Source organism: Aspergillus piperis, assembly GCF_003184755.1.
Source record: "Aspergillus piperis CBS 112811 unplaced genomic scaffold BO85scaffold_16, whole genome shotgun sequence".
In the NCBI taxonomy this organism is placed as follows: domain Eukaryota; kingdom Fungi; phylum Ascomycota; class Eurotiomycetes; order Eurotiales; family Aspergillaceae; genus Aspergillus; species Aspergillus piperis.
Window position 1 is genome coordinate 402,464 of NW_020291606.1, and position 12,324 is coordinate 414,787.

The window sequence follows — 12,324 nt, forward strand, 5'->3', positions numbered from 1 at the left end:
ACCCATGATTCACAATCGAGACTTGTAACAGTGGAAGTAACTCGTTGGTCATACTTTTTACTCTTAAGTTTTTCTTGTTTATTATCTGAGCGAGACTGAAAGATGCGGCAGGGAATGGGCACTCCAATGGCCTATACATGTCTTCAAGATTGAGGCTGTGCCCTAGAGGCCTCTAACCGATGGTTTGATTCAAGAGGTCTATCCATGTTGCGCGTAGCAATCGCTACAGTGCACACCAGTCCCGCCCCTCCAATAATTGTCAGGACAACGAAGACCCAACGAAATGCATAAATCAGCGCTTCCTCAACAATCCGCCGCTGTACGGGAAGCGGTGAATTCATTTGCAGCGCTGCTACATAACTTGTAACATTTTCTGCGATGCGGGCCGCAACGTCAGAGTCTGCAAGGCTGTTTGTAATGAAGTTCTGCAGCAATGTCCCTTCAATGACAACACCAAGGGTGAAACCAAGAGCCCGCGTGGTTGTGAATATTGCAGTCGCATATGCAGCATCTTTGCCTGGTACCACAGCCTGAGCGGCGAAGAGGAGCGAGTTTAACAAAACTCCATGACCAGCGCCCACTGCAATAAGCTTTCCAATAGAACCTGCGGCTGAGCTTCGCAGACTGACTGAACATAGCAGTCCAGTGCCCAGCAATGTTGAGACCCATCCGACGAAAAGCCAAGGTTTGTACCTTCCTAAGCGTGTCATCAGCAAAGAGGCCGCAAGAGCGGAAGGAATCATAGTTCCAAGCATAGCGAGCAGTATAGCACCCGTGACAAGCGGTGAATATCTTTTGATGCCCTCAAGATATAGCGAACATGCATATAGCGTGCCGGATAGCTGCATGCAGGACTATATCAATTGACTGATCATAAAAACGTGACTCGACAAGAATGTATGCACTAACCATTATGCCTTGTATGATAGATGCGAGATATGAGGCTAAGGAGGAGTGATTTCGAAGAACCGTAGAACTCTGGTCCCAATGGGCCCAAAGCAATGTGAATGCAAGGCCAGCAGCGCCTATGCACAACGGGAGCAGTGTGCGGAAACTGCCCCAACGGTACAGGATTCCGCCCCACGAAACTGGTACCAACAGACACATCAAACTACCCCCAAGGAGTATACTGCTGACCCAACTAACCTTTTGCTTTTTATCCATGATATGCAAACGCAAAAATAAACATATAGTAAGGAAAGCGCCGGCGCAGACGGGGAACGTGATGTAGAAGATCCATCGCCAGCCTTCGTGGATATTCTGAGCTAGCGCACCCCCGCTTACTGGACCCAGCATCATGCCGAGCGCTGATGCAATCTGGAGTAGACTCGTGTATTTTGGTCGCTGTCTGAGCGGGAATATATCTGTGGTTATGACTTTCGGAAGGGATAAGAGGCCTGCACCTCCAATCCCTTGGACTGCACGACCGGCAATGAAGGGTCCTACACTTTCTGCCACTGCAGGACCAACCGCACCGGCTGCGAAGAACAGTAGGGAAATTAGCAGGACGCTTTTACGCCCGTATACCTCTGATAATGAGCACATGACTGGCTGTAGAGAGGCCGAAGGCAGAAGGTACGCTGTCTGTCCCCAGAAGCTGGCCGTGGCACCTGCATGGAGATCTTGGGCAATCACCTGCAGAAATATCATGAGCCGCGGCGTAACTAGATGCTGTAATGTAGGTTGTGCTTACTGAGATTGTCGAAGGAAACGCAGTGGAGTTAAAGGCTGTGAGTACGCTGATGGTAGCCAAGACTAATATGGTGGCATGCTCGGCGCGCCCTGCTTTCCAGTCTAATGCAACATTCGTCGTCGTGTTAATTTGCCCTTCTTCCTCAAAGTTGGCGTGCACAAGAGCTGAGTTCCCATCCTCGGACTTGGAGCTCGGAGACATCTTTCAGATGGTGCAACACTTCATCGCAGTAGAGGTACATGCGATATCATATATTCCAATGTCGTTCCACAATTGCGAGATGTTGCTCATCTAGCGGCAGGGTGACAGTTACATGCCGATCCATATCAAGACCCTTGATAAGTGACTTTTTTCCGCGGAGGTTTCGTTATTCAACCACGGTAGTACCGTGAATGGTTTATCAACACGACTAAACTGCTTCTTGTCGGAAGCACTGGTCATTTGTGTAACCATGTTGCTGGCCCACGCTTTTTACGGAAATGAATAGTTACAAAATGCTAAACAATTTTCCGTAATATCTAGTTTGACAGGATACCAGTCCTCAATGCAACATGGCAGGATCAGGATGCAGTGCAACCTTGGTTCCATGCTTGCTTGCGCATGTAAACGTCAATAACTCCTGCCACTCATGAGGATCGCGCTCGCACACGCGATCGAAATGTTGTACCATTCGCACTGTCGTATACATTGCTTGCATAAAGCCCATCTGTTGGCCTATACACAAGCGAGGACCGCCACCAAAAGGAATATATCCCCAACCGGGTCTAATGCCATCCCATCTCTCTGGTCTGAACTCCTCAGCATCATCTCCAAAGGTGTTTTTGTTTCGGTGTAGACTGAATAGGTCGAGAACGACGGTCTGGCCTTTGGCTACCAAAATAGGATTGTTTCCATCCCTTCCACCACCGGTGGGCAGGAGGGTATCCTTGACGGCCACTCTGGCGCTTCTTGGAACTGCGGGATAGAGCCTGAGAGCTGTCCGGGCATGTTTAGCTGAAATACGTCACATCAATGGCGTGTTTGAGTTAGTATTGACGTACTTTCTTTGACAACTGATGAGACATATTTCAGTCTTCTGATCTCTTGTATGGATGGCGGCTTTCCGTTAAGGGCTGCTACATCGTCTCTTAGCTTCGCCCAAATGTCTGGGCGACGAGCTAGTATATGAAACTGAATACTGAGAAGGGACGCCGTGGTATCTCTTCCTCCCACGAGCACACTAAACAGTTGATCGACTAGTTCCCTTTCATCAGACGTATCACTGGTTAGCTGTTTTAAGAGAGAGTCTGGTAATGGCTTGTCCATCGCTTCGGATTCGTGTGTGTTCAGAGCGTTCTGCGCGAGCCTTTTCACAAAGGCACGGCTTTTGGTCGTAGCAGACAATACCCGAAACTTCTGCAAGGGGCTCAAATACGTGAGACGCCCCCATTTGATCATGTGGAGTGCGCCAGCCTGGGCTTGATCATAGTCTCTACAGAACTCAGCAGGTGAATCACAACCACTTGTTTTCGAAGACTCTGCTAGCTGGCCAAATAGAATCTCGCAAATGGTGTCCATCGTCTGGAAATGAGAGAAACTGCAATGTCAGCTATTTACTCTGCACTCCCGAGCCGTGGAAAGGCACCTCACCATTGAAAAGAAGAGCTCCTGCAAATCGACCGTTTCATCAGCCATTCGAATTTTTTCTAGTAACCGCGTAAAATGTCTTTCATAGAGCTGATAGTTTACGGCTTGAATCCGTGTCAATCCATGCTTTAGTAGTATCCGTGACCGCTTCCACGGCTTTCCTGTAGCGGCTAGAGCCCCCCCTCCAAGGAGTGGACGGAGAGCTCTGATCCTTGATTGTCCGATGCAGTAATCGCGCGCATTTGTTGAAAGTATAGTTTGAATATTCTTAGGATCAACTGTGTAGAGCCTTTCACTGGTAAGAAGGAAGGCGCGGAAGGTGGCTCCGTGGCTTTGAAATCGCCTATAAGATTCAGATAGGAACGAATGGGTTTGCGAGGCACCATATAGCTTTTGAAATCTGTCAAGTCCAAGAATGGGGTCCTTGTTCTTATCGGTAGGGGGCGCTAAACAGCCCTGTTGCTTCCGCCATCGATATCCTTTGATAGTCAATACCTGTCGTTTGATGGGGCAAGAAGGGCTTGCGGGAATTAGGGATTCCACCTACTCCGCAGTTTCCGAAATAAAACTCCCAATAGTAGGTAGAGAGTTGCTAATTGAAGGCACGCTGCCCAAAAGTGTATTTGCATATTGCACTCTAGTGAATGGGATCGATCGTCCAGTATAGGTTATCGTGTAGTGAAAAAGGGTACGTGTGGGAACACAAGCTGTCAGTAAATCATAGAACGCTATTTAAACTCCTCCTCAGTCATAGATTACACATATGGAAATCTAGATGAGCTAGCAATACAGCAATATGCAATAAGCAAGACAGATCGATTATCAAAAAGACAGTCTAGACTGCAATGTAACCTAGATATAAGGTTAATAGCCAGCAGATCGATACTACGTTACCGTTACCCACCGTATTACCGTTGCTATTGCAACCATAGCTCTCGGAGATGTGACCATAGTTCCTCCGCAGACAATATGAACTTCTCTGTTAGCTGACCCGAATCTAAGAAGTATTAATATCGGGCTAGCATTTAGTGGATAAATCTATTGCAAGTGCCATCAGTACACCTAGATTTGTGCCTTGTGTCCCCAATCGAATGATGTTCGTCAACACAGAAGCCCACTTCTCCAAAAGGCAATCAGTCGAGAGCAAGGTGGTAGTGGATCACGAACATATCGCTTCCCAAATCCTCCTCAGCCTTGCCAATACCCGTTATGCCTGCGTGGATTGTGTGCCTTTGGAAGGGGGTGCGATAAACTACATATATCGGGCGACTCTTAGCTGCCCCCTTCATGACCAAAATGAAACGGTTGTTTTGAAGCATGGACTTGGGCATGCGGCTAATATTCGTGATTTACAGACACCCGTGATTCGATGCGTGAGATATCACCCATGTCTCCATCTTCGTTCTTGCCGTTTTGACCCTTTCTTTCCATAGTTCGCTGAAGCAGCACTTGTCAAAGCCCTCAATAGCCTTGACTCTGGTAATACCAGTTCCAACGGAATAATGGTACGAACACCTCGCCTCTATGACTTCGTAAACGATCCATGTATTCTTGTTTTCGAGGACTTCAGCGGATCCATGACTTTGCAAGATTTCTTCAACGACCGGCCTGAAGGATACAATGCGGACATTGCAACCGCGATTGGCAATTCCCTTGGCAAATGGCTGTCGTGGTTCCATACTGAACCACAATTTGCAACAACCGAAGAATTGGCGATGACTGTCAAGATGAACAGCAATGCTATAAGAAAAAGGTTGATGTCATGGTACCTGAAGAACTTCTTTGATAAAGTACAGGCATCACAGGCACTGCCAGCTGACAGCCTCATGCGACTCGTGGCACATGCCAAGGCTTTCCTGTCAAAAGAATTGGACAAACAGAGCGGGAATAACTCAGGCTTCATCCACGGGGATTACTCGCCAAGAAAGTATGGATTTCCCTCTCCTATCTAATCGTCCCGCTTCTGACATATGTACAGCACCCTCATACAGTACACCGCAGAAAATTCGAATGATATTACTCTCTGTGTTGTTGACTGGGAGACATGCCAGTTCGGTAGCTATATGCAGGACATCGCTCGCTTCATAGCGGATATATATGTTCTATCCCATTTTAATGGGAATGAGTTCAGCGTGCAGCTTATGGATGGTATAATGAAGGGTTATAGGCGACTAAATGAAGAAGAACTCTTTCAACTCGCAGCCTATATTGGCATACTTCTTCTGAATTGGGAGTTTGTGATTGTGGACGACGGCCCTGGTGGAGACGAGTTGAAGATGACGATCGCCGCATTTGCGGCAAATGTCTTTTTGAAAGCTTGCGAAAAGGATAGAGAATGGTTCACAAATGGCGATCTGAGATGTCTGTTCAACTAACATCTATTCTTGCTTTCTTGGAAACTCATCCTACCTCTCACTTCCAGCTTTATATCAAATTCAAGTTGGGTCGGATGAAATTCATCTGCTTGTTTTGTTTTGGCATATTAGCAGATGTCTACGTATTGAACTTAAGCGCCAAAAGAAAGTTCCTATCCACCAGATAATGCGTACTGGTGCATTTCGACCCTCTTCTGGTCGAGAATATCTGCAGCGACAATACTGGGATTGGTTTGCACTTTGCCATGGTCGCATTGCAACAAAAGGCTCTCAGTATGTCTTTAGTAACATTGGAATTTTGATCTCAATAGTATGACCCGTATATTCTTACAAGAGACTTGTCAACAGGAAAGCTTTGTGCGCCGAATAAAGAACATCATTATGTCAGCAAGACCAGACAATCCAGGAAAATACGCGAAGAAGCACATTCATCCGCCTTGAAATCACAAATGCGCATTCCTGAACATCCCGGTGCCGAGAATATAATTCATATGGCCCTCCGTCTGCTGTTTTGAATAAGACAAAGCCCTGCAGGTCTTCCTTGGGGCTAAATCCTCGTAGTGCGACCGTCCTATGCTCAGAAAAGGAGTATGATGTACCAAAAACCTTGAACACCTTATTAATCCAATGCTGCCCCTCGTAATGCCAGCTTTCATACAACCAGGCGACACGAGGGGTCCAAGGAAGCTTCCTCAAGGCAACGATGGCATCGTATAGTTCCTTCATCGAGATCCTCCCGACTTTGCCACTTACCGCGTGAACACAACCCGTGGTTCCGTGCGCTAAGTGAACGAGCAGACGGTCGACAACAACGTCAACCGGTACTTCGTCTATGGTCGCGTGATTTGCGGGATCGTGCATGGTACTGGCAAATTGTGATTCAACGGCTGGAACATTTGCCAGCGCAGCCGCGACGACGGTAATTGGTGACGATGTAGGGACATTGTAGCCAGTAAATGGGAAGTACTCTGCGGGCCCAATGATTGATGGACGCACAATGAGTAGTTGGTCGTATCTCTCTGCTTCTGTGAACATGGCCATTATCAGTCTCTCTGACAGGTGTTTGGCATAGCCATATGCCCAGGGGAAATCATTGACGCTGTATTCAGAAGTAGTTCCCAAGGCTTGCAATTCCTTATATTCTTCCGAGACCGGGCGAGAGGCCTCATTGGAGAGAGGATATATTCGCTCTTCGACGGCCACGTCCTCCTCGGATGACAACATGTGCAGGTGAGAATTCGCGTACGCTGTCGAGACATAAACAAATCGACTCAAGTTGTAGCATTGCAGGCCGAACCTGGCAACTGCCTCCGACGGCTGGATTATTTGTTTACAGGCTTTCGGAAGAGTCTGCGTCAGATTGATTGACGACGCTGCATGTATCATAATGTTCACTTCATCGCGTAGCAGGTTTATTTGATCATGGGTCAAGGCAAAATCAGGCTCGGATATGTCTCCATTCAGCACTGTTAGGCGATGATGCTGAAGCAGCCAGCTTACAGTTGCGGTCGGCACGGATTCACCCCACTTTTGCCTGCCTCGACTAATGAAGGAATAGTCAGTACTTGAACGTCACAAAAATATCTCTCAATCCACACGTTGCCGATTACCTTTGGCCTCCGCGAAGGAGAAGGTATATGCGCTTGCATTTCGCATCCGACAACAGACGCAGCAGCACCGCCGTTCCCAAAAAGCCAGTGCCTCCGGTGAGGAAGACCGTCTTCTTGTCGTAGTATTCCCACATGTTAGCAAATAATGGGGTTTTACGGTTTCTGAGACTTAAGGGGATCAGCAAAATATCGGAAATATCTGGGAGCCTTGTCATGACATAAACTTTACCCCTGTACCTTACAGTGTTTGAATTTATATGGCCTCGACAATACGAACTCACCCGCCTGGTGTCTCTGAGCTCGTTATCTGGTTTGAATTGATGATTTCGGTAGGGGGAACTTTAGGGTACAAGCCATTCCAATATTGTCAGGTAGTATTAAAGCAGGTCGAGGCGGAGGACATAGCAAAGACCCACACCAAGACGGAGATCGTTACACAGAAATACTACCACTACCACCTGAGCTAAGCGTGGGTACTGGCATCCACGACGAGTCAGTGTGTAAGAGGCGCTATGGTTTCGCCGGTCTTAGCCGCGCATCGCATTTGGCTGACTAATCGGCATTTTTGTCCTCGGTGGACTTCGTTTTCTCAGGATGTTTTCCCGTTATCTTGGTCACGTCAATGGTTTCAGTTACATATGGCCAATTTCTTAGAACCTAGACTGTAACGCTAGTAAGTATTACTCTTGAAGTAGTACCCTGAATGGTCTTCGTCTGGCCATAATGGATACGAATAAGGTGGTACGTACTGGTAGCATAATGTCCCGGCCCCGGTGGATACTCCTAGTGATAGTAGTAGTCCGCGGAGTGGGGCTGGTAGCGACATGAGAGTGCACTCCATGATGATGTTGCAAGAGCTTCTTCGATTAAGTTTCCTTCGTATCATCATTTGGCAAACAAGTTGACGACCAAAGGATCTGGAGGTGAAGTCAGACAGGGTGGAATTTTCAGATAGCGCAACGGGAGTTTGGCGACACTAAACCACTAATGAATCTGCGCCACCGACACTATGAGTATATACACGATTTTGAGGGGCTTTTTATATAAATACGCTCCGAGAAAATCTCTATGCTTCTAAGTGTAGACAGTATTATACTGAATTGTATTACAATCGTCATTCCAGATTTGTGCTCGGTTGCTGTTTCATTAATAGTAGTACATACTACGAACTACCAAGAGTTCTACGGAATATATATCGTGCTCTGATGGCATGAATCGTAGTCCTAGCAGAGTAAATGTCTACTACACTATAACTTCCTCAGCATTGAAATCATATTATAGTGACTGTTGAAACTGTCTTCGTTTAGCCTAGAGATTATTCATTCAGCATAACCTGATAGATCAACTTATAGAAGCCATGCATTTGGATTGTTGGAGCTACTGTATGTTACTGCCAAGCCCTGTGGGCCTCGCGGGTGTGGCCCTTCCATATCTTATCATTTCATTTGATCGACTTGGTTACACAGTCGACCTAGCGGTCCGGGCCGTGAGTGCCCTAGTTCTGTGTGACCCAGACATGGCAATCATGATTATGAGTTCATCGTCCCTGAACCTTGATTCGAAACCAAACCCGCAACCCTGAAGAACAATCAAACACCCACACAAACCCAATACCCCAACCACAGATTCGCACAGGATGAACCCACGTACGGATTCCACGTATTAAACTGACCCGCAGTAATACCTGCGTCCTGCTCTATCGACCAACAATTGTCGCCGTCAGCTACCAAATGCCACTTATTGCATATATTGATCGTGTCTGGCATTGGCGCCTGCTTCTGTGTGGCAACACAGTAATAGTAACCTGGTTGCAGGTTAATACAGTCTGATCCGACAGCGGGATTCCATTCTTCGAAGAGGGAGGTGGTCAGGTAGGTGTATTTGTTGTTGACGATAGACCAGCAGCTGTCGCCGGATTTGGCTTGGTAGTAGGTTGAACAGTCATCTACTAGGCCCGACTGGGTAGGAGATGGAGCGCTGCTAATAGGTGTGGTACTGCTAGCTGTTGATGTGAATGTGGAGGTAGGCGTTGTGGTGGTTGCGGAGGTACCGCCTGGAGTTCATCAGTTTGCCTTGAAGAGAACAGGTTATAGAGGCGGGGAGGATACTCACCAGAGATACCAACGCAGACCCAGTAGTCAGCTTCAAGGTTACTACACGTTGCTCCTACAGCTGGGTTCCAAGAGTAGAAATCGCTTAGGCTGATGTCGTAATTGATAGCAATGTCAGAGCAAGTATCGCCGTGTTTAACATAGTATTATTTATTGCCTGCCGTGAATTAGTTGAAGTCGGGTGGCGATGATGAAGGAAGGGGTTTATACAGTTTGATGCGATTCCCGTCTGCTCAGGTAAGTAAGACCCAGTAGTAGTAACCGCTGAAGCAGTATTGGTAGCAGGAAGTGTAGTCTGCGACACCAGAGTGGTGGACCCGGTGACACCGATGCAGACGTAATAGTCTGGCTGTAGGCCGGAGCAGTCGGACTTGACGGCCCTGTGCATCGTTTTAGCCGTTGAAAAAGTCTCAATCAAGTGGTACGCTCTTACGGGTTCCAGGAGTAAAACTGGTTGAGCGTAAAATTGCCCAGCAAGAATCGCCCGTTTTGACGTAATAGAATGCATCACAGCTGGAGCTCACGCCGCTTTGAGTCGGGGAAGGGCTACTCGCACTGGTAGTTATGCCTGACGTAGAAGTCGCCGTTGTAGTAGGCAGGAGCGTGGATAATATTGTGGACACAGTGCTGGTGGATGAGGGTGTGGTTGATACAGCTGGTGCACTAACACAGTAACTCCAGCCTTCTTTGAGGGCACATTTAGTGATTGAGAGAGAAGGGTTCTGTAATCCATTAGCCTTGGCCATCTTCATGATAGGAAGGAGCTCATCTTACCCAGAAAGTTAGCTGTGTAGCCGTGATTCCATAGTAGCTCTCAAGGTCCGCACAAGTATCTGTTGAGCCAATAGACTTCGCCCAGTATATACATGCACTGGCCACATTGGGGTCAGTATTACCAGTTGGGAAGTCACCATTGTCAAATCTCTTGTTGATGGCAAAACCATGGACGGATGCGAATATGGCAAGGGTAAAACAAAGAGTGGAAATCATTCTGTCCAAACAATTGAAGCTACTCGATTACTTATCTTTCGTTTGTAGGAGTAGGAAGGGGGACCGAATTATAGACCTAGGGGGCCATGGCCGGCGGTGTTACATATATCTCAGTCTTACTCCAATGCCGGCTGTCCGTGGCTGACAATTATCAAGATAACTTGGATAGGTGTTTAATTGCTACATATTGCCCACCTGCATTACCTGCATCAGTTCGCTTAGTGCTACTACCTCGCTACCTTGCTCGGCTTTCCGGCAGCTCCCGCAGAGCCGAATCTACCCCGTGGCCACCGTGTCCTTCATCTACGGATAGGGCTCAATAATCATACGATACTATGTGTTTCCGAAGTAAGCACTTGAATAGGGGGCTTAGCACCAAGAGATTATCTACCTTTATTCCTTACAATTATTCAGGTAATCACTAGATCTTCTCCCATTATGTGTCCTTTCTACAAAATCTCTTTACTTCTCATCAACCATCCTGAGAATCTAGATAAGTTCTGTATACATAAAATTAAACCCTCCTTGCCCTTGTTGCTGAGTTATTCTTGCGGTTATTAGGACACGTAGAATCTACCATACTCGCTGTTTCTCCAATACTCTCGTTCGAGTTCCGAATCGTAGTCACCGTCAGAGTCTTCGTAACTATCATTAGCTACAGCGCTAGCCCACAAGCTCTCTGGCTCTGGCATTATAGTTCCAGAATTATCAATAATTCCCTGACTGCGATATTGGACATCCCACATGGATCCATCCCGGGGCCTGGGATTATTAGGGTCCCATCGAAAGGCGTGCCACATGTTGACAACTTTTCCGTCATGTAGGTCTCGTTCTGCGAAAGGCGTCAAAATCGACACAGCCTCGGTAAAGTTCCGTTCAGTAGCAAGGTCCAAGTCTCGTGGGCCGGGAAGGAAGCCTTTGTCGAGGAGGAGCCTCAGGATGTCAAGCCGCTCATACAATATAGCAATAGCAACGGCGCTATACTCAGTACCGAAAAAGAAACCAGGCGGCGGATACAGCTCACAACATACATCCTTGATGGCCCCATTATTGATAAGCAGTTCAGTCATTTCGTAGTGGCCGTCCCGAATAGCTGTGAACAGGGCTGCCGAACCGTAATTCACGAGGTCCATGCCGTATGCGAGCAAGAGCTGAAGCGTATCGCGATCGTCTTCATGGGCAAGGTGACACACCGCATGATCCCCGTGTAGGCCAAGACCATGATCTAGCAACAGCCGTATAATATCAGGCTGCTTGGTGAAAATGGCCCGCTCGGTTGGGCACGGGTACTCATGAGGCCCCGGACGTGCGCCAAGAGCCAGAAGTCGGGGGAGGATGGCGTTGTAGCTGGCGGCCACGGCGACTCCGAGTGCAGATGGGGCGCCGCTTGATTCCGTTGCAGGATCCAAGGGGGCCTTGTGAGCAAACATTAGCTCGACTAGCTGTTCATCGTGCTGGCGCAGCGCCCAATGCAGGACCGACCGCAACTGTGCCGGCGATGCCGTTTGGCTCGACCGGGTCTCCCCAAGAAGTGTTTTAAGGATCGCTGTGTGGCCCCCCTGGGCTGCGTATAACAAAGCATTATTCTTGGCCCACGGATCGATGTCCCTATTGTACTTGACCTTCCTTTCCACATACCGGGGAGAGGGAGAATAGGCGGAAATGTTGGCCCCCGCAATGAGGAGCTTGGTTACCAAGCGAGTCTCTCCCTTTTGGGCAGCCCAAGGTAAGGCGGAGCTCTCATCATGTTGAACATTGTATTCGCAAAGAATAGGGTGCATCGCGTGATACAGGCGCTTATTCGTCTGCATCAAATGACTGATATCGCGTTGAGTGGTTAGGCATTCAGCCACCCAGCGTAAAAGTTCTAAAGGGAGGTTGCTAAGGGACGCCATCGTAGTAACAAGTTGTTTTGCAAA

At 47.9% G+C, this 12,324-nt stretch overlaps 6 protein-coding genes across 6 annotated transcripts; 1 reads left to right on the forward strand and 5 right to left on the reverse strand.

The window, feature by feature from the left end:
- Positions 1-143: 143 nt before the first annotated feature.
- On the reverse strand, positions 144-1,894 carry BO85DRAFT_461429 (MFS multidrug transporter; the record flags this gene model as incomplete). The annotated part of the gene is made up of 5 exons (XM_025661784.1): positions 144-624; positions 694-854; positions 910-1,025; positions 1,176-1,635; positions 1,694-1,894. The coding sequence occupies 5 exons, from the start codon at positions 1,892-1,894 to the stop codon at positions 144-146; spliced, it is 1,419 nt and encodes a 472-aa protein (XP_025513193.1).
- A 340-nt stretch (positions 1,895-2,234) lies between these two features.
- On the reverse strand, positions 2,235-3,948 carry BO85DRAFT_499074 (cytochrome P450; the record flags this gene model as incomplete). The annotated part of the gene is made up of 4 exons (XM_025664054.1): positions 2,235-2,668; positions 2,734-3,253; positions 3,323-3,765; positions 3,867-3,948. The coding sequence occupies 4 exons, from the start codon at positions 3,946-3,948 to the stop codon at positions 2,235-2,237; spliced, it is 1,479 nt and encodes a 492-aa protein (XP_025513194.1).
- A 465-nt stretch (positions 3,949-4,413) lies between these two features.
- Positions 4,414-5,764, forward strand: BO85DRAFT_499076 (uncharacterized protein; the record flags this gene model as incomplete). Its single annotated transcript, XM_025664055.1, has 3 exons — positions 4,414-4,692; positions 4,753-5,246; positions 5,298-5,764. 3 exons carry the CDS (start codon positions 4,414-4,416, stop codon positions 5,692-5,694), a joined length of 1,170 nt encoding a protein of 389 aa, XP_025513195.1. The 3' UTR covers positions 5,695-5,764.
- Positions 5,765-5,971: 207 nt separating this feature from the next.
- Positions 5,972-7,438, reverse strand: BO85DRAFT_425822 (male sterility domain-containing protein; the record flags this gene model as incomplete). The annotated part of the gene is made up of 2 exons (XM_025658091.1): positions 5,972-7,237; positions 7,305-7,438. The coding sequence occupies 2 exons, from the start codon at positions 7,436-7,438 to the stop codon at positions 6,079-6,081; spliced, it is 1,293 nt and encodes a 430-aa protein (XP_025513196.1). The 3' UTR covers positions 5,972-6,078.
- A 1,455-nt stretch (positions 7,439-8,893) lies between these two features.
- BO85DRAFT_461432 (LysM peptidoglycan-binding domain-containing protein) lies at positions 8,894-10,405 on the reverse strand (the record flags this gene model as incomplete). Its single annotated transcript, XM_025661785.1, has 6 exons — positions 8,894-9,357; positions 9,417-9,476; positions 9,626-9,795; positions 9,849-9,865; positions 9,910-10,137; positions 10,190-10,405. The coding sequence occupies 6 exons, from the start codon at positions 10,403-10,405 to the stop codon at positions 8,894-8,896; spliced, it is 1,155 nt and encodes a 384-aa protein (XP_025513197.1).
- Positions 10,406-10,814: 409 nt separating this feature from the next.
- On the reverse strand, positions 10,815-12,302 carry BO85DRAFT_451595 (ankyrin repeat protein). Its single transcript, XM_025660624.1, has one exon. It carries the CDS (start codon positions 12,184-12,186, stop codon positions 10,963-10,965), a length of 1,224 nt encoding a protein of 407 aa, XP_025513198.1. The 5' UTR covers positions 12,187-12,302; the 3' UTR covers positions 10,815-10,962.
- Positions 12,303-12,324: the final 22 nt, after the last annotated feature.